This window comes from Loxodonta africana, chromosome 2 (genome assembly GCF_030014295.1).
Source record: "Loxodonta africana isolate mLoxAfr1 chromosome 2, mLoxAfr1.hap2, whole genome shotgun sequence".
In the NCBI taxonomy this organism is placed as follows: domain Eukaryota; kingdom Metazoa; phylum Chordata; class Mammalia; order Proboscidea; family Elephantidae; genus Loxodonta; species Loxodonta africana.
In genome coordinates this window covers 164,164,966-164,191,199 of record NC_087343.1, presented here as the reverse complement: position 1 = coordinate 164,191,199, position 26,234 = coordinate 164,164,966, and the positions used below count along the sequence as shown (strand labels likewise).

Genomic DNA, 26,234 nt, shown 5'->3' with positions numbered 1-26,234 from the left:
AATAGGGTTGCCAGGTTTAGGGGAAAAAAATACAGGACACCCAGTTAAATCTGAATTTCAGATAAACGATGAATCATTTTTTAGTATTAAGTATGCCCCAAATGTTGCATGGATATACTTACACTAAAAAATGTTCATTGTTTATCTGAAATTCAATTTTAATTGGGCCTCTTGTATTTTTTCTGGCAACCCTACCAGGGAAGCAATGAAGGCAGTGACTGCAGATGTTACCAGGTATGCTCAGGAGACAAAGTGGCATCGTGACTCTTTTCAGGTCAAGGAGGAAGGCAGAGAGACAAGCAAGGACTCTTAACAAGGAGCCATGTCAAATATTGAACCCATAGCAAATGAAGAGCCTGACTTCTGTTAAATGAAATAAAAATGGAGTCCTGTGGTTGATAAAATGGCATCAATGCCTCTAAGACTTGCCTTTACAGCAACTGAAGCCTGGCTTTCCCATGAATCAGGCCACCGTTGTTAACCAACTCTTTGGTTTTCACTCTGGCGACATCGCTTACACCCTCGCTGACCGAAGGAATCCTGACAGCCAATCAGATATAAGCTTATTTTGCGTCTGAGTTTTGTCAGTATAAGCCAATCTCAGCTGATACTCAGTGGGGTACCTTTCCCCATGTGGTTTGGTGCTACCCAATTCTCAAATCTTCTGCCTGAATAAACCTCACCTAATAGATTTTTCTTTTTTTTTTTTTTTATAGATTAATTTTACTATTGACTCAGTTTTTTTGACATTTCAAAGTCCTCTGACCCTTAGAAAGCCTTCAGCCTGAGGTCATCTGAATTTCCACTCAAATAAGTGGTAATTATTAACACAAACAAGAAAAAAAATGATCAAAGGTATGAACATCTCCTCAGGCATATTTTAAAAATTTTATTCTTTAATTTTGTATTCACCTATCATTTACAAGGGACGGTATCTCATTTGTATTGCTATTTTAATAAAGAACTGTGTTTTCAAAGGAAAAATAATACATAATACACGGGCTTTAATCTCACTATTCTACTATGTAGAAGCAATTCAGTGTGACAGGACAGAGCACCGGCCGGCTGCCTGAGTTCAAATCCTGGCTCTGCCACTAGCGATGTGACCTTGAGCAAGTTACTTCCTCTGTCTGAGCCTCAGTCTCCCCAGTTGTAAATGAGAGAACAGTATCTACCTTCAGGGTTGTTGTGAGAACTAAATGAATACATGTAGATCAGAGCAGTGTCTAGTATTTAGTGAACACTCAGAAAGTGGGTTTTTTGTTTGTATATCGTTTTTTTTAATTCCCATCATCGTTCATGTTCAGGAAAGGATGGAAGATTAGTCATGTAAAGGCCAGAGGACTGGCCACTGCACTGGATACCCGGACCCCCTACTCCTCTCTGCCATTGCATTGGGCTAAATAAGATATACCATTAAAATTAATTAAAACTTAACGTTACAACACCAGTCGTAGTTGTTGCAGATAAGAACCTGATACCCCTTACCCTCATCCTCTGACTCCAGTGAAAACCCTTGACCCTGGACATTTTGTCAAGTGGCCCCAGGCAGCGTATTGGAAGTGACTAAAAGAGACAGGTATGAGGTTTACCCTCCCTCCCTTCTTCTTATGCCCCACCCACCCACCCTCTGCTGATCCTAACCATTCCAGGATAAGGAAACTACCTGTATCCCTCACCTGGGCAACGTAAAGCGCCCAATGGGTCTCTCTGCTTCCACTCTCTCCATCGCTCACAATCCATTCTCCATGATAGCCAAAGAGATCTTTTAAAAACATAAGTCAGAACGTATCACTCCCCTGCTCAAAACTATCCAATACTTCTTATCACACCTGGAATAAAATCCAAACTCCTTACCATGGCCTATAAGTCTGCAACGTCTGGTCTGCCTCTTCTATCTTATCCTCTATCACTCACTCTGCTTGATCCACATCAACCTGCTTTCTATCTTTCAAACCTTCTAGACTCATCCCTGCCTCGGGGCCTTTGCACAGCTATTCTCTCTACTCTTTCTCCAGATCTCCTCATGGCTGGCTCTTCCCTAATATTCAGGTCTCAGCTCAAATGTCCCCTCCTCAAGAAGTTACTACAACTGTTTTTGTTTTCTTCAAATTACAAGTTACTACCTAAAATTCTCATTTATCTGTTTATTTTCCATCTCTCTTGCTAACATGTCACCCCAGCACACAGCACAGTGACTGGCACACTCATGAATGAAAGAATGAATGTAAGAGAGACTCAGACTAAAGACTCAACTGTGCCACTAACCAATTGTGTGACCATGAGGATATCTTTCTGGGCCTCAGTCTCTTCATCTATGAAGTGATAGGGTTGGACTAGATATATTTGAGAGCCCTGCTGGCTCTGACATGCTGTGTTTCAAGGATTCCGAAAACAGACTCCCATTGAGCTGCATTTCTCTGGAATCCTGGAGACAGTTCAGCAGTGGCCACATGCTGAGGACAATCCTTGGGAATCTAGGCTGCACTCCCTAGGTCTTTTGCTTACCAATTAGGCGCACTTGTTCCTCTTCTGTAGAGGCCGTCTCTTGCAGGTCGTGAAGAAATCTGCTGTTCACCTGGATGATATCATCGATGTTTGAGAACAGGACATCCAGATCTCCCTGAGGCAGCTGGAAGGAACAAAGAGGCCATGGGAGGTGGTTGGGAGTTCTGTGGAGTAACTTAATCTGCAGGCACTAGAGACTAGTCCAGATCTCTCACACTATCAGGGCCCCACGCTTGGGAAGACTTACTGTCCCAATGCAAAGTTTGCAAGAGATTTTCAAATTTTATGAATTAGACATGGTCATTACTCTACAAGAAGAAAGGAAGAGATTGACTACACGGCATGGAAGGAAAGCTGGATTGGGGTTTTATCCTAGGTCGGCTGCCAATGAGCATTTTTCTTCTCTCAGTTTCCCCATCTGTCAAGTAGGGGTAGGAAGTCGGACTTCTTTCCAGCTCTGAATACTTGGCACCTACTGGCTTTACAATGAGATGCATACTAAGCTCCAGTACTATTTACTAGGCTATACAACTGTTAAAAGGTTGCAGGACATCTATATGCAAGGGCTTGGAAGGATGTCTTGGGTGTACCTTCAAGTGGAAAAAGCTAGCTATAGAACAATATTTACAGTTTGCTCTTGTTTTTTTTTCTTATTTTTGCTAAAATAAATAACATTTTTTTTAATGTCTAGAGAGAGAAATCTTAATCTCTTGAGAGTGAGATAAGAGAAGATTTTCACCTTTCATGTTAACTACTTTAGTATCTCATTAATTCAAGAAACATTCACTAAATGCCATTATTTATGAGTCAGGAACTGGGAGATATTGAACTACATGTAGTCCTTGTCTTTGTGAAGCTTATATGCTAGAGGATGCTTGAAATCTTCTATGGGGAGCCTTTATTATTTCTGAAATCAGGAAAAACTATACATATAAGATAAATAGAAAAAGAGAACCCCGTCATAGTGACAATTCTCTGTCACCATCCCCCAATTGAGACAATTAAAATGTGGGTCAGTTTAAGCAGTCTTTTCTAAACTTGATAAAGGGCTTTTACCCATTATCTCACTTAATTCTCTGAGGTGATTATTCCTCTCCTCATTTAGCAGATGAATAAACTCCAAGCCATCAAAGGTGTTGTTGAAGGTTGTATGGCCAAAAATGGAATTAGAGGTAGTCCCTGACTTACGACATATTCCAGTGACAACGAGCCGCACTTATGGCTGTCCCTTTTTTGTTTGTTTGTTTGTTTTACATCTTATCATTAGTAATATGTACTACATACAACGTTGCAGTTCATAATTTGCTGATGTTATCATTCTCAGATGTTCACTCATCGACCAATAAAGATGGGACATAAAGATACTGATAATAAAAGGTAATAATAATGAAAACTAAAAAAAAAAAGAGATATTGGACTTACGTCAGAGCCAATTACAATGGAGTATTCAGGAACTGAACCTCATAGTAAATCAGGGACTACCTGTACTGGGGTTTAATCCAGGTCTATCAGGCTTCACACCCACCGTGCCTTCTCCTCCATCAAGCCTAGCCCTAGAACTGCCATGAAATCTCAGAAGCCAGGACCACGCTGACCCCTGTAAAGACCTCTGTGTGTGGCACCACTCAAGTACCTGCTGGAGGCGGTTCCTGATGTCGTAGGCATAGAGCTGGAGCATGTGCAAGTAGGAGACCTCAGTGTCCACAAGCTCCTGGATGGCCAGCCTCTGATGGAGCAGCAATCTGTCCTCAGACACCCGACCTTCCCCATCTGGACTCCCTGTCCTGGAGGACGGCTCATCAGCAACTCTATCAGCCATGTCAGCAGGTTCTAGGACAGTCAAAAACATCCCGACTCATTTCCGGGAGCTCTGTTGGGGCATGTTGTCTCTAAAAAGACAATGATTCATCAAACGCCCTAAAAACATCCTTAGCTGCATACAGAGTCAAGATGAACTGTTGACGAGCGTCTGCGGGCAACAGTCGAACAATATTAAACTGTAAAAAACAGCTCAGATAACTGTTGACATTTTAAATTCATTTCCCAGAATTCAGACAATGTGCTTGCCTGGCTTTTCTGCTATTTTCCCCCAGCTCTTGGCCCAGATTTCTTTACCTGCTCAGCTGAGTGTCTCTCCCAGTGATTCCCTTTTCTCTACTCCCACAGCCACTGCCTCCATTCAGGCTGTATTACCCATCACCTGGGCTATTTCAACAGCCTCCTGGGTCATCTTTCCAAATCCAAACCCCTCTCCCTCCTGCCACGACTTGCTCTCATTTGTCCTGGACATTCTTCCAGCTTAAATTTCCTGAAACAAGGCTTATGAACATGTTACTCCCTGCTGTGAGACATTTAAGAGCTCCCTGTTCCAACCTCATTTTCCCCTTCACAGACACTGTACTCCAGCGACAGTTAGGAGCTTTTCTCCATACATGCATCCTCATTGCCTGCCTCCCTGCTTTTGCGATCTGCTGCTCCCCCTCCTGTGTCCCTATCCCTCAACATTCAGCTTCTCTAAGGCCTTTCTCCTGATCCTCCCAGACAGGTGTACTTTTCTTCTCTGAAGCTCCCACAATCCCTTCATCTCTAAACGTAAAAAGTATACAGGGTGGTGTTATGGATAGGATGACCTGAAAAACCTTCCTACTACAAAACACCTAGAAATGCTAGATCAGCTATTAACTTTAACTGCATGGCAGAGCTTGCAAGAGAGTAAAGGAAATCGCCAGGGTCCAAAAATAAAGACAGAACTGAAAGCCAGAGCAAGGAGCAGCTGAGCTGACATGGCAAAGGCCCAAAGTAGAGAGTGCAGGTGGAGAAGAGGGCATTGCCAATCTCAGCAAACCAGGGACTTGGGCATCAGTGCCCATGTAGGAACAAGAGACAGGCTCCATCATAGAACTGGGACCCACAAGGACTTCAGTGAAACGGCAGATCAGGAAAAAAATATCCACCCACCCATCCACACAGAAGGTGACATCCATCTTGCCTAGGGTCTCAGGTAAGGAAAAAAGTCTCCTCTGAAAATTCATAACACCAGGCCTGCATTCACTAGGTTTTAGGTTCAAGTTTATATTACATATAAAGTCTAAGTAGTCAAAGCTAAGAAATTAACACAAAAAGGAGTACTGAACTAATGCATGCTGGATACCCACAGAACAAATGAAATGTCTCCAGAGGGACACATTCTTAACCTAAGTCATATGGTATTCCAACAATAACCTTCTTCTGAAGATGAGTTTAAAATCCAAAATTATAAAATACATGAAAAGAATTCCACTGTAAGTGAATATTATGGATTGAATTGTGTTCCCTAAAATATGTGTTGGAATCCTACTCCCTATACCTGCGGATGTTATCTAATCTAATGTAATGTAATCACCTCCCATAATGCAATCTAATGTAATGTAATCAATCAGCTGAGGTCATACCAGTGCTGGGTGATCTTAAACCTAATCACTTCTGAGTTACAGGAACAGCACCAAAGACTCAGAGAAGCAAGCACACACAGGGGAAGACAGATGCCATGTTAGGATAGCCAAGGATGAAGGAAGACCTGGGATTACCAACAAAGAACATAGTCAAAACTCTGATTTGGACTTTTAGCCTTCAGAACTGTAAGGAAATAAATGTCTGTTCTTTAAAGCCACACACTTGTATTCGTTACAGCAGCACGAGGTAACTAAGACAGTGAGCATCAGTTGAAACAAAGGGCAGGATTAGGCCCCAAGAACATCACATAATCAAACCATGCTCTGTTTCTTTAAATTGATGGACTTTAAAATATTGTTTGAGATATTGTTTCAGAAATACAATTGATTTTTGAATACCGATCCCCAGCAAAATTGAGGAACTCTCACATTTTCTTACATTTAGTGTTTAATTTATATCAAAACTAAAAAATACCCAAAAACAAACCCACTGCTATCCAGTCAATTTCAACTCATAGCGACCCTATAGGACAGAGCAGAACTGACCTATAGCGTTTCCAAGGCTATAATCCTTACAGAAGTGGGCTGCCACATCTTTCTCCAGCAGAACAGCAGATGGGTTCAAACAGGTGACCCTTCGGTTAGCAGTCAAATGCTTAACCACCATGCCCCCGGGGCGCCATCAAAGCTATACAAACATATAATTTAAAATGATAGATAGTTCTACATCTGTTATGAAAAACACAGATAATTATACAATGTTTGTTATGAAAAACAGCCTGTCCTTTTTCCTTTTCTTCCTGCCATGGCCACTACCAGGTAATTCCTTCAGTCATTTTTAGCTGATTATTTTAGTATTTACCCCCATGTCTTTAAATAGCATGGATGTGTCGCTACTTCTTGAGTTTTCAATTTAAGCATTTTCTTTGATTTTTCACTGTGGAAGATGAGGATTTAGCTCTTTTTTATTCCACTTCCGCCACACATGTATACCCTGCCCATTATCCTATGCTATAAAGCCCTTGCTGCTCAGTCATTTTCAACTCACAGCAAACCTACAGGACAGAGTAGAACTGCCCCATAGGGTTTCCATGGAGCATCTGGTGGATTCAAACTGCCAACCTTGTGGTTAGGAGCCGAACACTTAACCGTTGTGCCACCAGGGAACCTCAATATAGCTATATAAAAAAAAATACGTAATGCTATTAGATCATTTACAATATTATGTCTGTGTAAATTTTATTTATAACTGAATCATGTAGAAAACTATGATTACATTTATCTTTTCTGCACAATTTTTAATGAAAATTATTATAACAGTGGCTTTGTTTTTTTTGTTTGTTGTTTTCAATGTGTTATGTATATAATTATCCCTAATTAAATACCAGATTCTCTACCAATTGAATAAATGCTCTCTTGACATTCTGAAGTGCTTAAGCCCAGACGTGTGCCGTCTGCCTGGAGCCAGTAGTCAATCACAGGATTTTCCTTCACCTCTTCCATGGATTCTCCTGGACCCTGTCCTATGTTAGATCTCCAGTTTCCTATATCCCGTGTCTTCCTCTTTCTTGAATTACTACTTTGTTTTGATGGAGCACATTCTCCAATAATTTCCTGACAATAGGAACATATGAGGTAAACTTCAAGGTCTACAATTTCTCCTCAACGTGGTTAAGTATAGGTTTCTTTTTTATTTGTCCTGCTTGGGACTTCTTGGATCTACGAATTCATAACTTTTATAAATTCTGGACAATTCTTAGTCTCATCTCTTCAAATATTGTCTCTCCCTTACTCTATTATTGCCTCCTCAAGCTTGTATTCGATACATGGACCTTCTTATTCCCAGAAAATCTTGGATGGCTCTTGATGGAATTATGTTGAGTGGAGGGAAAAAGCCATTCTCAGAAGGTTATATACTGTATGATTCCATTTACATAACATTCTTGAAATAACAAAATTATAGAGATGGAGAGGAAACCCTGGTCGGAATTGACTCGACGGCACTGGGTCTGGGTAGAGATAGAGAACAGATCAGTGGCTTCCAGGGGCTAGGGAATGTTATTTTTGGCCAAGGGGGGTGGGGGTGTTGTAGCTTTAAGAGGCAGCACAAGAGAGATCTTTGTGGTAAAGGGATAGTTCTCTAAATTCAGTGCGGTGGTGGTTACACAAAACTACACATGTGATAGAACAATCATACACTTTAGGCCATTGTCAGTTTTCTCGTTTTGATATTGTGCTGTATTTAAATAGGATGTAACCACTAGAGAAAATGGAGATTGACTAAGGGTGACAGTTACACAGCTTGACTAAAGCAGCTGTTATCACTAAGCTGTACACCAGGAAAAAAATGGGGAGGAGTGAGAATGGCAAATAAAGTATTTGATATAATTTTACAATTACAACAGCAACCAAAAAATAATAAATAAATAAGGCTGTGCCTGTTGATACTACTTTAGGTACAACTAAACACTTAGCTTTCTTGGTTTGAAAGTTTAAAGTTGCGGCTTCATGGGTCTACAAGTCAGTTGGTCTAAAGTTATTTTTTATAGTTTCTGTTCCACCTCTGAATTTGATGAGCAGCGCCTGGGATCTTAAAAGTTTGTGAGTGGCCACCCAAGATACAACAATTGATCTCTATTTGCCTGGAACAGCAGAGGAAGAAGGAGACTCAGGAATCGAAGGAGATGGACTATAGGTTTAATTGCCTCCATGAACTACTATCTCCTCTGCCATGAGACCAGAAGAAATGGATGGTTCCTGGCTACCGTTACTGAATGTGTTCATCAATGACCCAATAGATGGATCCTGATCAAAAGGAGGAAAATTGGAGAACAGAACTTGAAATTCATGTGGAAACCAGACTTCCTGAATCCATTGAGAATAGGGGAACCCCTCAACCTTTTGCCCAGGGATAATCTTTAAACCTTGATCTGAAAGTATCCTCTGAAGCCATCATTAAACTAAACAGTATTAAAAAAAAAAAAAAAAAAAGTATAGGTGAGTTAAAAAAGAATGTTTGCCTTGAATATCACATGCTTATAAAGATCTATATGACCTCAAAATGACAATAGTTCAAATAAAGCATAGCTCAGAACTTCAAGGGGCAGAGCAGAGAGTCTATATTAATGGTGATGTAACAATATGGGTAGAGACAGTGAGAAATGTGACACTTGTGAAGTATATAACCAATGTCATTGAACCGCACAGGCAGGAATTGTAAATGGATGTATGTTTAGTTGTGTATATTGTCACCTAAAACAAAAGCAAAAGAAAAAGATCTAGTCACTGGAGGAACTGCATGACGAGTACACAGGCCCTTTCTGCACTATCCTTGCTACTTCCCTGGATCTATAATTATTTCAAATCAAAAAATTAAAAAACAAACAAAAAAATGTTAAATAGCTTACATGAACAACAGAACATACAGAGCCCACCTATATTTTCCACCTCTTGGGTGTATCGGTAACATACCACGGGCAGTATATGTTGCTGGCAGGCAGGGACCTGTATAACTGCTTGAAGCTGAAGAAATGAGTGTGTGTCGCCAATTACTGATTTTACAGGGTATTGTATGAGGTGGTGCTGAATCGATTTTTTTTTTTAGGTAAAATATGGATCTTGAAAAATTTTGTGTGTGACCCATATGTCTCTCTGTACTCTGGGGGTACAATTAGTGAGACACATATGTCCCTCTGGACTCTGAGGGGAGGATTTTGGGGATGGGGCCAGAAAAAAAATCTGTATTACCCACCAAAAATTCAGACACACTTCAATGATTCGGCATGCACTCCATTAATGAAAAAACATTATATAAACAAAAAATAAAAAGGAAAAATTAATTCATTCATGAAAGGGTTAAGTTATTGACTATCTTTGCAACACTCCCAGAGAGATGCAGATTAAAAGCCTGGGAGAGCAGTCTGAGTCACTTGGCTCCATTTCCTGGCCTGGAACGGTAAGGAGGCTTGTCTCAGAAAACACCCTCAGGGATAATTGGCTGTAGGTAAGGTCAATCAGGCACTGCGCAACACTGGAAAAAGGATTTACACCATCCAGTCCATGCTCAGCTCTAAGAACTCTTTGATGCCATGTGGCAGGCAAATGACAACTAGAATCTGTCTAGCACATAGTTGTTGTTAAGTGCCATTGGGTCGGTTCCGACTCATAGAGACCCTATGTTCAACAGAACAAAACACTGCCCAGTCCTGCCCATCCTCACAATCCTTGGTAAGTTTGAACCCATTGTTGCAGCCACGGTGTCAATGCATCTCACTGAGGGTCTTCCTTTTTCACTGACCCTCTACTAAACCTGCTGTCCTTCTCCAGGGACTGGTTCCTCCTGATAACATGTCCAAAGTGAGAGGAAGTCTCGCCATCCTCACTTCCAAGGAGCACTCTGTCTGTACTTCTTCCAAGACAGGCTTGTTTGTTCTTCTAGCAGTCCATGGTATATTCAACATTCTTTGCCAACACCAGAATTCAAAGGCACCAATTCTTCCTCAGTCTTCCTTATTCACTGTCCAACTTTCGCATGCACATGAGGCAATTGAATATATCATGGCTTAGGTCAGGGGCACCTTAGTCCTCAAAGCGACATCTTCACCTTTTAACACTTTGTTGTTGTTGTTAGGTGCCAACAAGCCGTTTCCGGCTCGTAGAAACCCTGTATATGAAACACTGCCCAGTCCTGCGCTATTCTCACAGTCGTTGCTATAATGCTTTAAAGAGCCTTTTGGCAGCAGTTTTGCCCTACGCAATATGTCATTTGATTTCTTGACTGCTGCTTCCATGGGACTTGATTGTGGATCCAAGTAAAATGAAATCCTTGACAACTTCAATATTTTCTTCATTTATCATGATGTTGCTTATTGCTCCAGTTGTAAGAATTTTTGTTTTCTTTATGTTGAGGTGTAATCCGTATTGAAGGTGGTAGTCTTTGATCTTCATCAGTAAGTGCTTCAAGTCCTCTTTGCTTTCAGCAAGCAAGGTTATGTCATCCGTAAATAGCAGGTTGTTAATGAGTCTTCCTCCAATCCTGATGCCACGTTCTTCTTCATGTAGTCCAACTTCTCTGATTATTTGCTCAGCATACATATTGAATAAGTATGGTAAAAGGATACAAGCCTGATACACACTTTTCCTGATTTTAAACCATGCAGTATCCCCTTGTTCTGTTCGAACAGCTGTGTCTTGGCCTATGTACAGGTTCCTTATGAACACAACTAACTGTTCTTGAATTCCCATTCTTTGAAATGTTATCCATAATTTGTTATGATCCACACAGTTGAATGCCTTTGCATAGTCAATAAAACACCAGTAAACATCTTTCTGATCTTCTCAATAACAGTAAACTCTCAATAACAGTAGCTGTTGTTTTTGCTACTATTATAGTCAGACTGGGAAGGGTAGCATTACCATTGATCGGATGGGTCAAGAAATAGTCTAATGACACTTGGCTGATCTAGATGCCCCCAATCATATTTAAGTAGATGGTATTAAAAAAAAAAAAAGGTATTAGTGATAAATAATAAGAGCTGTGCACCACAGCCAGCCTGAAAATGCAGCTAACACTGAAAAAATGGAGCTGAGAGATGGAGAGAGAGACTGAGCCCTGATAACATTAGTTGTTCCAGCCATGATGGAGTCCAGTTCCCTTTGGCTTTTTTTTTTTTTTACAAGAGTCAATAAATTTTCACTCCCTTCCCCACCACCCCGTGGCCTAAGCCACTCTGAGTTGGGTTTCTGACATTTGATTAAACAGATGGTGTCAGCCCTTGGAAAAGGAAACAGGGATCACTTGGAGCCAGCACAAGTTACCTAAAGAACAGGTCATGCCAGACTATTCTCATTCCCTTACTGCATGTTGACAAATCAGCAGATCAAAGGAATGCTGTAGTCTAGTGGCCTAGCCAGCTGATGGAAGTCTACGGTGACATAAGGAATAAGATGGGGCAATGGAGGCTCAAGGTTGGGGGGGGTAGTATCTTAGTCTGGGTTCTCTAGAGTAGCAAAACCAGTGGAGTGTGAATATATATATATATACATACATACACACACACTCAGACAGAGAGAGAGATTGATTTACTTCAAGGAGATGGCCAGCAAGTTCCAAATCCATATTATTAGGCTACAGGCTAGAGATTACTGCTGGCTCACAGGATTGAGGAGGCTAGCGAATCCAAATCTGCAGATCAAGTGGCAGGCTGAAGACTTCTGTAGGCTTAGGTCCCAGGAACCAGGAAGTCAGGCAATGAAAAGAGTGTAAGGTAGAGAGAACTTTTGCCAGAACATCCATTTATATACTGGAAGCAGGTCATATCCCCCAAGGACACTTCCCTTTCAACTGACTGGCTGATGACATCAGATCACATGATGGAAGCCAATTATATTACATTACGAAAAAGCAACCAGTCCAGTGTCTGCCAAGCTACTGAGAATCAAAGCATAGCCAAGTTGACATATAACATTAATCATCACAGGGGGTTGGGAGAGGCAGTGATCGGACAGTAATATGGACTAAAAACTGTCAAAATCACCAACTTGGAAGAGTGTTGATCAGTGTCAACCTCTCAGCTATACCCTCTTTCATTAATGATGTCTATTAATTCTTTTGAAGCCCCGTTGACTCAGTGGTTAAGAGCTGGGCTACTAATTCTTTTGGTGCTTTCCATCTCTAAGGCAACTGAGTCTGACCTACCACCAGCTTTCTACTGGACTACTGCAGCAACCTCCTTCCTAACTGTGTGCACAGGAGCCAAAGTGGAGCAGTCTTTTCTAAAAATGTTTTATTTATCAGGAGCTCTGGTGCCACAGTGGTTAAGACCTTGGCTGCTAACCAAAAGGTCTATAGCTAGAATTCACCAGCCACTCCTTGGAAACTCTATAGGGCAGTTAAAATTTACACAACATAAAATTCACCATTTTAAAGCATACAATTCAGTGACATTTAGCATATTCATAATGTTGTGCAACCATCACATCTACCTAGTTCCAAGACATTTCATCACCCCAGAAGGAAACCCTGTACACCTATGAAGCAATAGGTGCGCTTTTTGTGTGTGTGCGTGGTGAAGTAGATACAACAAAACATTCGTCATTTCAACCATTTTTACGCACACAATTGAGTGACATTAGCTACATTCAGCATGTTGTATAACCATCATCATCATCCTTTTCCATTTTTTTTAAATCACACTTAACAGAAACTTAACCAAAATCAAACCCGTTGTTGTCTGATTCCAACTCATAGCAACCCTATAGGACAGAGTAGAGCTGCCAAGGCTGGAAATCTTTATGGAAGCAGACTACCACATTCTTCTCACGTGGAGTAGCTGCCGGGTTCAAACCGCCAAACTTTTGGTTAGTAACAAAGAGCTTTAACCACTGCACCACGAGGGCTCCTTAACTGAAACTCAGTACCCCTTAAAAAATATCCTCATAGCCCCCTTCCACCTGTCCCTGTTATTGTTGCTAGCTGCCGTCAAGACAGTTTCAACTCATAGCAACCTTATGTACAACAGAATGAAATACTGCTCTATCTGGCACCATCCTCACAATCCTTGCTCACAATCCTTGCTCACAATCCTTGCCATGTTTGAGCCCATAGTTGCAGCCACTGTGTCAATCCATCTCATCAAAGGTCTTCCTCTTTTTCGCTGACCTTCTACTTTACCAACCATGGTATCCTTCTCCAGGGACTGATCCCTGCTGATAACATGTCCAAAGTATATAAGATGAAGTCTTGTCATCCTCTCTTCTGAGGAGCATTCTGGCTGTACTTCTTCCAAGAGAGGATTGTTTGTTCTTCTGACAGTCCATAGTATATTCAATATTCTTTGCCAACACCAGAATTCAAAGGCATCAATTCTTCTTTGGTCTTCCTTATCCATTGTCCAGCTTTTTACATGCATATATGAGGTGACTAAAAATACCATGGCTTGGGTCAGGCGCACTTTAATCCTCAAAGTGACATCTTTGCTTTTTAATACTTTGTAGTTCTCTGGCAGTAGATCTGCCCAATGCAATACTTTGTTTGATTTCTGGACCACTCCTTCCATGGGCATTGACTGTGGATCCAAGTAAAATTAAATCCTTGACAACTTCAATATTTTCTTCATTTATCATGATGTTGCTTATTGGTCCACTTGTGAGGATTTTTGTTTTCTTTATGTTGAGGTGTAATCCATACTGAAGGTGGTAGTCTTTGATCTTTATCAATAAGTGCTTCAAGTCTTCTTCACTTTCAGCAAGCGAGGTTTTGTCATCTGCATGTGGCAGGCTGTTAATGAGTCTTCCTCCAATTCTGATGCCGTGTTCTTCTTCATCTAGTCCAGCTTCTCTGATTATTTGCTCAGCATACAGATTGAATAAGTCTGGTGAAAGGATACAGCCCTGATGCATACCTTTTTTTATTTTAAACCATGCAGTAGCCCCTTGTTCTGTTTGAACAACTGCCTCTTAGGCTATGCACAGGGTCCTCATGACCACAATTAAATGTCCTGGAATTCCCATTCTTGGCAACGTTATCCATAATTTGTTATGATCCACACAGTTGAATGCCTTTGCATAGTCAATAAAACACTGGTAAACATCTTTCTGGTATTCTCTACTTTCAGCCAAGATTCATCTGAAATCAGCAATGATATCCCTTGTTCTATGTCCTCTTCTGAATCCAGCTTGAATTTCTGACAGTTTCCTGTGGATGTACTGCTGCCACCACTTTTGAATGATCTTCAGCAAAATTTTGCTTGTGTGTGATATTAATGATATTTTTCAATAATTTCTGCAGTCTTTTGGATCACTTTTCTTTGGAATTGGGACAAATATGGATCTTTTTCAGTTGGTTGACCAGGTAGCTGTCTTCCAAATTTCTTGGTGTAGACAAGCAAGTGTTCCAATGTTGCATCCTTTTGTTGAAACATCTTAATGAGTATTCCGTCAATTCCTGGAGCCTTGTTTTTTGCCAATGCCTTCAGTGCAGTTTGGACTTCTTCCTTCAATACCATTGGTTCTTGATCATATGCTACCTCCTGAAAGGTTGAACACCAACCAATTCTTTTTGGTACAGCGACTGTGTATTCCTTTCATCTTCTTTTGATGCTTCCAATGTCGTTCAGTATTTCGTCCATGGAATCCTTCAATATTGCAACTGGAAGCTTGAATTTTTTTTTCATTCCACAAATATTTATTGAGCAACTACTATGTGTCCAGCACTATTTCAAACACTGCGAAGACAATGGCAAACAAAACAGGGATAGCTGTCTTTATGGAGCTTACACTCTAGTAGTTAGAAACCAAAAACAAATAGTAAATTCAATGGTGGAAGGTGCTAGAGAGAAAATTAAAGAAGAGGGTAAGGAATATGGGTATTGTAATTTTAGATAGAGTGCTGTCTTAGGCTGGGTTCTCTAGAGATGCAAAACCAGTAAAGTGTATAAATATATAGAGAGAGATTTATATCAAGGAAATGGCTCATGCAGTTGTAGAAGCTGGAACAACCCAAGTCCGTGGGTCAGGATAGAAGCTTCTCCTGAGGCACATAGCCACAGGGGCTGGCGAACCCAAGATCGCTAGGTTGGAGAGCAGGGCTCTTGTTCACAGGCTCTGAAGATCCACAAATCCCAAAGATCAGCAGACAGGACCGCAGGTAAGCTGCTAGCTCAAGTGCCAAGAACTGGAGATCAGATGAACAGGAGCCAGCTGCAGAATCCAGAAGGAGCAAAAGCCCCCAAACCTTGTCAGAATATCCACTTATATTCAATGCAGGCCACACTGCTGAGGAAACTCCCTTTCCACTGATTGGCTTACTCACAGCAGATCCCATCATGGAGGTGATCACATAACATCAAATCTCATCATAAAAGTGATCACAGCATTATACGACTATCAAATCACTGAGAATCATAGCGCAGCCAAGCTGACATACAACCGTAACCATTACAGGTACCCATTCACAAATTCATTTATTCATTCATTCAATAACAATTTGTTGAGTGCACACAAACATTTGCCAGATAGCTTACTTTTTTATTGGTACGATAAATAATATTTTTTTAAATATCATCCTACTTAGAACTTTTGTCTCATTACTAAATATTTTCATGGAATGAATTCCTAGAAGTGGAACTACGTGGACAGAGGCAGAAATGTAGTACCATAGCCAAATTCATTTCCAGAAAGGCTGTAACAATTGATACTGACATTAACATATGAGTGTCTGTTTCAATGTATCTTCACCAGCAATGAGGCTTCTGCTTAATTAAAATTTCTGTCATTTGGGTAGGAGAAAAAAATATATCAAATCAGTATTAGTTTTCTATGGCTGCAGAACAAATCACCACAAATTCAGCAGCTTAAAACAACACACACTTATATCTCACAGTTTTCACGGGCCAAGAATCCTTGCATGACTAACCTGCATCCTCTATTATCTAGGTGTCAACTGGGCTGCATTCCTATCTAGAGTCTTATTATTATTGTCCTTTAAGTGAGCGTTTACAGTTCAGCTAATTTCTCATACAAAAATTTATGCACGCATTGTTATGTGACCCTAGTTGCCCTCGCAATAATGTGACAGCACACTCCTCCTTTCCACCCCGGATTTCCCGTGTCCATTCAACCAGCTCCTGTCCCTTTCTGCCTTCTCATCTTGCCTCTGGACAGGAGCTGCCCACTGAATCTCATGTATCTACTTGAGCTAAGAAGCACCCTTTTCACGAGTATCATTTTATGTCTTATAGTCCAATCTATTCTTTGTCTGAAGAGTTAGCTTTGGGAATGGTTTCAGTTCTGGGCTAACAGAGAGTCCGGGGGCCATGTCTTCTGGGGTCCCTCCAGTCTCAGTCAGACCATTAAGTCTTGTCTTTTTAGTAGAATTTGAGTTCTGCACCCCACTTTTTTCCTGCTCTGTCAGGGACTCTCCAATGTGTTCCCTGTCAGGGCAGTCATTGGTGGTAGCTGGGCACCATCTAGTTCTTCTGGTGTCAGGCTGATGGAGTCTCTGGTTTATGTGGCCCTTCCTGTCTCTTGGGCTAATATTTTCCTTGTGTCCTTGGTGTTCTTCATTCTCCTTTGCTCCAGGCAGGTTGGGATCAATTGATGCATCTTAGATGGCTGCTTGCCAGCTGGGCTTGAATTTTTCTTCAGTTCTTTTAGCTTGAGAAATGCCGAGCATGTTCTGCCCTTTTGGTTTTCTAACTCCAAGTCTTTGCACATTTCATTATAATACTTTACTTTGACTTCTTGAGCTGCCCTTTGAAACATTTTGTGCAGCTCTTTTACTTCATCATTTCTTCTACTCACTGTAGCTACTCTACATTCAAGAGCAAGTTTCAGAGTTTCTTCTGACATCCAATTTGTTTTTTTGTTTTTCTTTTCTGTCTTTTAAATGACCTTTTACTTTCTTCATACATGATGTCCTCCCACAATTCATCTGGTCTTTGGTCATTAGTGTTCAACACCTCAAATTGATTCTTGAGACGCTGTCTAAATTCAGGTAGGATATGCTGAAGGTGGTACTTTGGCCCTCGTGGTCTTGTTCTAATTTTCTTCAGCTTCAACTTGAACTTGCATATGATCAATTGATGATCTGTTCCGCAGTCAGGCTCTGGCTTTGTTCTAACTGATAATATTGCATTTCCCCATGTCTTAGTTATCCAGTGCTGCTATAACAGAAATATCACAAGTGGATGATTTTAACAAAGAGAAATTTATTTTCTCACAGTCCAGTAGACTAGAAGTCCTAATTCAGGGCATCAGCTCCAGGGAAAGGCTTTCTCTCTGTCTGTTGGCTCTGGAGGAAGGTCCTTTTCATCAATCTTTGTCTGGGCTAGGAGCTTCTCCACACAGGAACTGCGGGTCCAAAGAACACGCTCTGCTTCCAGCACTGCTTTCTTGGTGGTATGAGGTACCCAACTCACTGCTTGCCTCCCTTGCCTTTTATCTCTCACAAGATAAAAGGTGGTGCAGGCCACACCACTGGGAAACTCCCTTTACACTGCATTAGGGATGTGACCTGAGCAAGGGTGTTACATTCCACCCCAATCCTTTTTAACCACAAGCAGAGATTATGATTTAAAACACATAGAAAAATCACAAAATGGAGGACAACCACACGATACTGGGAATCATGGCCTAATCAAGTTGACACATATTTTGAGGGGACACAATTCAATCCATGACACTCTATCATCTCTTATGTAGCTAATTTGATTTCTGTGTATTCCACCTGGCAAGGTACACATGTACAGTCACTGTTTATGTTGTTGAAAAGAGGTATTTCCGCTGAATATATCATTGGTCTTGCAAAATTCTATCATGCAATCTGTGGCATCATTTCTATCACCAAGGCCATATTTTCTAGTTACTGATCCTTCTTCTTTGTTTCCAACTTTCACATTCTAATCTCCAGTACTTATCAAGGTACTTCTTTAATTAACAGTAAACTTTGGTCTATGTGCCTTAGCTATCTGGTGCCCCTGTAACACAAATATCACATGTGGTGGTTTTAAAGAAGAGAAACTTATTTTTCACAGTTCTGAAGGCTAGAAGCCCAAATCAGGGTCTGGGCTGTGTCAGTTCCTTCCTTCCTTCCTAGCCTGGGTTTCCCTTGGTTTTATCTATCTTCCCCAGTATGTGCTTGTTTCTGTACCTAATCTGGTCTTTTATAATTCAGAAGTGATTAGGTATAGGACACACCCTATACTGATATGGTTCCATTAACATCAAAAAAGGAAACTTTTTTCTCAAATGGGATCACACCCACAAATACAGAGATTAAGATTCCAGCATATGCATCAATTGGTCTCAACCCACCTGGATCAAAGGATAATGAAGAACACCAAGGACACAAGGTAATTATGAGCCCAAGAGACAGAAAGGGCCACATAAACCAGAGACTACATCAGCCTGAGACCAGAAGAACTAGATGGTGCCTGGCTACAACCAATGACTGCCCTAACAGGGAACACAACAGAGAACCCCTGAGGGAGCAGGAGAGCCGTGGGATGCAGACACCAAATTCTTGTAAAAAGACCAGACTTAATGGTCTGATTGAGACTAGAAGGACCCCGGTGGTCTTGGCCCTCAGACCTTCTGTTAGCCCAAGACAGGAACCATTCCCAAAGCCAACTCTTCAGGCAGGGATTGGACTAGACAAGGGGTTGGAGAGGGATGCTGGTGAGGAGTGAGCTTCTTGGATCAGGTGGACACTTGAAACTATGTTGGCATCTCCTGCCTAGAGGGGAGATGAGAGGGTAGAGGGGGTTAGAAGCTAGTGGAATGGACATGAATAGAGAGAGTGGAGGAAAGGAGCAGGCTGTCTCATTAGGGGGAGAGCAACTGGGAGTATGTGGCAAGGTGTATGTAAGTTTTTGTGTGAGAGACTGACTTGATTTGTAAACTTCCAATTAAAGCACAATAAAAATAAAATAAAAGATTCCAGCATATATTTTGGGGGGACATAATTCAATCCATAAAACTATGCATTTGCCTATTCTGGATATTTCATATAAGTGGGATTATACAATACTTGTCCTTTTGTGTCTGGCTTATTTCATTAAAGAAGCCCTGGTGGCACAGTGGTTAAATACTCAGCTGCTAACTGAAAAGTCAGCAGTTCAAACTCACCAGTCACTCAGTGGAAGAAAAATGCAGCAGTCTGCTTCTGTAGAGATTACAGCCTTGAAAATTATATGGGGCAGTTCTAATCTGTCCTATAGGGTTGCTATGAGTTGGAATTGTCTGGATGGCAATGGGTTTATTTCATTCAGTATAATGTTTTCAAGATTCTTCAATGTTATAGCATGTATTCTCTTTACGGCTGAATAATATTCCATTGTATGTGTAGACCAACCACATTTCATTCATCTGTTGATGGACACTTGGGTTGTTCCCATGTTTCGCTATTGTGAATAATGCTGCAATGAACACTGGTGTACAAGTATCTGTTTGAGTCTCTGCTTTCAGCTCTTTTGGGTATATAATTAGGAGTGGAATTGCTGGATCAGATGGTAATTCTATGTTTAACTTTTTGAGGAACTGTCATACTGTTTTTCACAGCAGGAGCGCCATTTTACAATCCCAGCAGCAACGGGTAAGGGTTACAATTTCTCACATCCTCGCAAACAATTGTTGTTTTCCATTTTTCTGATAATAGCCATCCTAGTGGGGGTAAAGTAGTATTCATCATGTGGTCTTTTAAAAACACAAAAGTGATCATTTTACTTCTCTGCTTACAACTCAGACAAGTCTTCCCTGACCCTCATTCCCTTTCCAAAGACTCTCTTCTCTCTCCATCCATAATTATTTTGCTTTTCAATTTATTTTATTATTTACTGGTTCCGTTAATAGAGTGTAAGCTCCATGAAGGCAAGGATCATGTCTTTTTTATTCATCAATGTATTACTAGCGTCTACTTTAGATCTGGCACATAGTAGATGCTCAGTTCATTAAATTAGTAAGTGAATGATGTGGATGAACACTGACAGAATAAAGATCAAATTGCCAATGACATTGTAAATGGAGTAGACTAATGTGATCATATACAACTCTTGGGTTTTTCTTGAAAGCCACCAAAAAGTTTTAGGTGGGGTAAGGCATAGCTACTCCCTGAAAACCTCAGCTTCAGGTTATAATGAAAGCAAGTCTCTGACCAAATTCTGTGTCACACAGTCATTTCTTAAACTTGGTAGCAAATAGGCACAACACAATCCATACAAGTGGTTCTGTAAGCCCGATGAAGTCCCAGCTCTCTGTCCTTGTAGGGGTTCTAAATACAGTAGGCATGAAAGTCACACTTGAGGCAGACGTGACAATATTCCAGAAGCAGCACCTTGTACCCTTATAGATGGCACCAGGCAACCAGAATGCTTAGAACTAATGGCTGCTCTACAAGACTATGCCTAAGGTATAAGCTATAGCGCTTGCTAGATTCTCATGCTCTGTTCATGCAAGGATTATCTTTAAACTATTTTTGTTCATCTAGGAGCCCTGGTGGTGCAACAGTTAAGTGCTCAGGGCTAACTGAAAGGCTGGCAGTTCAAAACCACCAGTGGTACTATGGGAGAAAATTATGGCAGTCTGCTTCCGTGAAGATTACAGCCTTGGAAACCCTATGGGGCAGTTCTACCCTGTGACAGTGTACTCCTTTCATCTTCTTTTGATGCTTCCAGTGTCATTCAAGATTTTGCCCATAGAATCCTTCGATATTGCAACTGGAGGCTTGAATTTTTCATTCAACAAATATTTATTGAGCAACTACTATGTGCCAGGCACTGTTTTAAACACTGGGAAGACAACAGCAAACAAAACAGGGATAGCTGCCTTTGAGGAGCTTATATTCTAGTAGTGAGAGACCAAAAACAAATGGTAAGTTCAATGGTGAGAGGTGCTAGGGAGAAAATTAAAGAAGAGGGTAAGGAATATTGGGTATTGTAATTTTAGATGGAGTGCTGCCTTAGGCTGGATTCTCTAGAGATGCAAACCAGTAAAGTGTATAAATATTTATAGAGATTTATACCAAGGAAATGGCTCACGCGGCTATATAAGCTAGAACATCCCGAGTCTGTGGGGTAAAGAATTTAACTGTATCAAAGAATTGGTCTTTGTCCTTGGTCCCTGAGAGACAACCTCTAAAAACCTTAGAATTTCCCCAGTAATGGAAATGTCTTTGATGAGGCTTCCAAACCACACCCCAGAGTTTATGCTAATGAGCTGCCTCTTGAGTAGGGGCTGGCCGGGCCAGAAAGACCTCCAAGTAATGTCTGCTTATCACAGGTGTGAGTGTGGGGGGGAGAGCATGATTCAATCAATCATGCCTACTTAATATGACTCCAATAAAGGCTCTGGACACAGAAGCTCCATGGGCTTCCTTATTGGCGAAAGACACTGAAGCACACGGGAGGGTAGTACATCCCCTTCTGGGACATGGAAGCTCCATGTTGGGAATACTCGCAGACCGCACCCTATGTATCTCTTCAATTGTATCCTTTTTGTTATAATAAAACTGCAGTTGTAAGTATAGCACATTCAAGCAAATTAACAAACCCAAAGGTGTCTCAAGAAAAGACAACTTTCAGTGCAGTCAGCAGGACAGTGGCATAATATGCTGAGCATGCTATCTATTTTTAATCCGGATTTCTAGACTAACAGCTATGTTTTTGAGAAAACGTGTTTTTCTTTGGTGGTCAAAACCAGGATATGAAACCATATGCCCCGAGAGGTCTTAACCAAGTGAACATCTGCACCCTTATAATAAACATACTTGGGGTGCTGTTGCCAATAAGATATTTTTCCTAAGACAGACACAGAAAATACGTGTAAGCATCTTGTGACCATGATCTAAACATCCTGTGAAACTCTCTGTAATTACTAACTCTACTATTAATAATCAGTAACCAATCTGAATGTGTGATTGCAATAGTCATTGATTTTCCTGTAATTGCCCTCCCTAGAGTTTCATTCCCCTTTTTACTGCATAAGAATATTTGTATAACGAAACTGCCCCAGGACTACCTGGCTCCATTTTCAATGGGATATGTATGTAGCTCCCCAACTGCAATTGTTTTAAATCCTTAATAAACCTCTGTTTTAACCTGAAACAGCTGTCAAGTTTTTCTCTACAACAAAGGGATTGTGGGAGTCAGCAGGTCATAAGGGGGTGGATCTGAGCACAGCTAGTATCCTGAAGGAGTAGTGGGAAACCCCCAAATTTGTAGTCAGCAGGTCAGAAGTGAGGTGAGAGCTGGGGGCTCCCAAGCTTGCAACTGGCACCTGAGGTCTTGGGCAGATTTGGCAGCCTAGAGGACTGTGCCATTTAATCTGTGTGGTCTGACCTAGCTCCAGGTGGTTAAGGTCAGAGGAAGAAGTGCTGCTGTGCAGCTGGTATCAGAAGTAGAACAGAGAGGAACAGACTTGATAATAGGTTAATATTGGATTTGATTGTCCCTTACAGTTTGGTGTCAGGAAGGTGGAAATAGATTTGGTTTTTCACCAATTACAAAAGAGGCTCTTTCTCAGAAATGTATAAAGAAAGACTTAACAGGCTCCAGCCACACAACCCTCACCCAACACACATGCAGAGTTTATGGTGCTGCTGTGGTGTCAGTGGTTCGAATCCACTAGCTGCTGTGTGGGTGAAAGATGGGGCAGTTTGCTTCTGTAAAGATTACAGCCTTGGAAACCTTATAGGAGAGTTCTACTCTGCCCTATAGGGTCACTATGAGTCTGAATGACTTGATGCCAATGGGTTTGTTTAGGTTTTACGGTGCATAAAAATGACCAGGAGCACTTACTAAGCATGCAAATTCTTGGCCCCACTCTTAAAGATTCTGATTCAGTAGGGCAGGGATGGGGCATGTTAGCAAACCCCTAGGTGATTCTGGTGCAAGCAGTCTGTAGATCATTCCTTGAGAAATGCTGCTCTTAACTTTGCCCTATTGAGGAATGGTTGAAAGAATGAAGGCTGTAGGTCTGAGGGAAAAACATGGAAGGAATGTACTGGCTGCCTTCAAAAAGGAAAGAGGCTTTGCCTGAGGACAGCAAGTCTACTTGTTCTATGGTGTTGTGCAGAAGCTCCCAAAGTTTGGAATTATAAGGTCAAATTAGGAAAAGGCTCTCTAACAGAACTATTGTAAAACAAAATTTGGCCACAGAGCCAAGAAGGAAAGGCACTTGCCAAAGTCATCATGCCTGCAGACAGGACTTTTCTGGGTTGAGAACTAGCTGGTTGGGGGTAAGGTGGAGAGATGGCAAGAGACATCCCAGACACACACACATACTTGCTCACCCGGATGGAAAACATCCCTTTATACATACAGAGAAGGAATGTAACCCACTAGACAGGCGGTGTCTTAACCTAAATTAAATAGCAGCTATTTGCTCCAAGCCATATGTCCCTGGCTCTATTTACGAGGTCCAAAAAGGTAGAGAAAGGAGACAATATAGTACTTTTTAAGAGCGGTTCTTTTTATGTAGATAAATAGGTCTGCTCTTTGCTCTGTCCTGACAATTTTGGATCCATAGATTTAAAGTTCTTAAGCCTGTCAATAAACAATAGGCTCTGAACAGTCAAGACTGACAAATTCTATTTTGCTTCAGTTACAACACCCAAAGACACACATCCTACCCTCATTAGCTAAATAAAAAGCCATTGATTTGATCTAGAGCGGAATCAAATGAGGCCCTGTTTACCACAGCAATCGCTGATCCAAGGGGGATGTGAGCCAACCGCAGCAACCCCCCCTACCCCGGCAGAAGCTCAGTTGAGCCGCCATTGCTAGGCAAGACTGGATGTTACCCAGGTCCGGATCTACGTCCTCCTCTTTCCCTCTCATTTCAAAACAAACTTTAGAGGTACTGGCTCCATTTGAAAATGGCAAGTGAGGCCCAATAGACACTCCTTGTTAGAATGCCTGGTAGTCTGCTAGCTTCCACTTTCAGCAGTTGACCTGGGGTCAAATACTGAGTGTGATGTTACTGCACCGTATTTAGGTTACTATCACCAAGGTACGTACTGTTGTTTGTAAGTCATAATAGAGTTGACTTTATATTTACATGGCTATAATTTTTTTTTTTTTTGGACTGGTCATCACCCTTTCCGAATTGGCACAGCTGTGATTCACTGGGTTCGATTCATCAACACTTTTATTGAGTGTCTAACTATGTGCAAGGCACTGGGCTTTATGAAGATTCTTATTTAACTCGGACAATAACCTGAAGGTCAAAGCAGACAATTTCAGCTCCATTTTATAAATAAGAACTGGACCTTGGAGAGGTTAAATGACTAAGATCGCCCAGCTAGGTAGGACACCGTCTGGACTCTCAGCAGGTACTTCTTCATCAGCTACCCAGAAACCCAGTGCCGTGGAGTCGATTCCGACTCATGGCGACCCTATGCTACCTCCCATTAAAGAGGCAAATAAAGCGCTCTAACCCACCCAGCCCGAGCCCCAGCATCCAGTCATCCCTTACAGCAGGAATTCTTCTTTCTAATCTGAAATCGACTCGACGGCACCAGGTTTTTTGGTAGGTAATACTGGGAAATCTGAAATTGCACAAGGTTTTGTATGAACCACTCTGTGAGGACTGGACCCAGGTTGCTAAGGGGTCAGTGACCCCTAGAAGGTTAGGAACCAGGGTCTGGCAGCCAGGCTGTCAGTTTCTCCATTCCCCTTTAAGTTTCTGGGCTCACAGTACCGGGAGTACTGTAGAGAGAGCCTGCTGTTCTGGCTTTTCTTGTCCCAGGTTTGGCACTAATTTTCTGAGGACGCTTAGCAGAGTCACCTCACCTTACGGACCGCAGATTTCTGTCCTCTTTTCCCCTAACCTTGGCCATCTATTCATAATTATGTTTTCCTTGGCAAGGATTCTTCACCATTGTTTGGAATTTTCCATTGTTTTACTGTATTTATTTTTATTAAAAGTCACCCCAAATCCCATCTGAAAGCAAGCATGAATACAGAGAATAATCATTTCTTCTAGGTCAGCTAACCTCCTTGGGCCTCAGTTTCCCACCTGTAAAACGACTCGGTTGAGTCATATGGATCAGGTTGTTTGCATTCCAGTAAGGCTCAAAACACAAAGCTAACTAACTACCAAGCAGCCTGGAACCCGAGAGTTGTCCCTGGCCTCGCTCGCTCGCGGTATCCTGCCTTCCTCTCCCCCACCTGCCTGTTCTGATCCGACCAGCAGCTGTTTCCTGCACCCCTCCCTGGCCTCTCCAGCTTAGGCCGGGCCCCAGTCAGCCCTGCTGACTCACCGCGTGCGCAAAGTGCCGGCGCTCACGCACGAAATCGGCCGCCCGGGTGACAGCGCAGCCAGAACAGGAGGGGCGTCCGGCCCCTAGCTCCCGGGACCCGCGCGCGCGCGCCGGGGGCCTCCGCACTGCTCCTGGCGGCAGTGCCCACCGCGGCTCTGCCCACGCCACTGCGTGCATGCGCCGGGAGGGGGAGACCCGGCTTCGTGCCTTTGTTAATTGTCTTTCTAGAACCGGGCTGTTTTCCCGGCCAGAGCTGGGCGGCTGCAGCAAGAACCGTGCCCTGGCCGGCTGCCAGCTCAAAGCTTTGCAGGCGGGGTTTTAGCGCCACGCCCCGGGGCACACCCACCCACACCTTTTCTTTAAGTCAGCTCTCCAGACACCCCGAAAACAGGAGCCAGCACTTAGGCCACCCAGGGGGAATGTTGTCCCCTGTATCACTGTAAATCTGTTCTTCTCACTGAATCACCAAACTTTCGGCCTGAGCTTTGATTTAATTATAGGTGTCGGCAGCCCCAGCCTCCTTGGTTCTTGTCTCCACT

The 26,234-nt window shown here is 42.0% G+C and overlaps 1 protein-coding gene across 2 annotated transcripts in view; it reads right to left on the bottom strand.

The window, feature by feature from the left end:
- Positions 1-25,790, bottom strand: part of ARHGEF37 (Rho guanine nucleotide exchange factor 37) — a 71,964-nt gene extending 46,174 nt beyond the window's left edge. Inside the window, exons 1-3 of one of the 2 annotated variants that reach the window (XM_023550580.2) lie at positions 25,696-25,790; positions 4,142-4,338; positions 2,509-2,632 (exon numbers count right to left, since the gene is read on the bottom strand). In XM_023550580.2, coding sequence (XP_023406348.2) covers positions 2,509-2,632; positions 4,142-4,327 — 310 coding nt within the window. In that variant the 5' untranslated portion in view covers positions 4,328-4,338; positions 25,696-25,790. Of the gene's footprint in view, positions 1-2,508; positions 2,633-4,141; positions 5,193-25,695 lie in introns of those variants that run through there. The other variant, XM_003404593.3, reaches the window with a different exon arrangement.
- Positions 25,791-26,234: the final 444 nt, after the last annotated feature.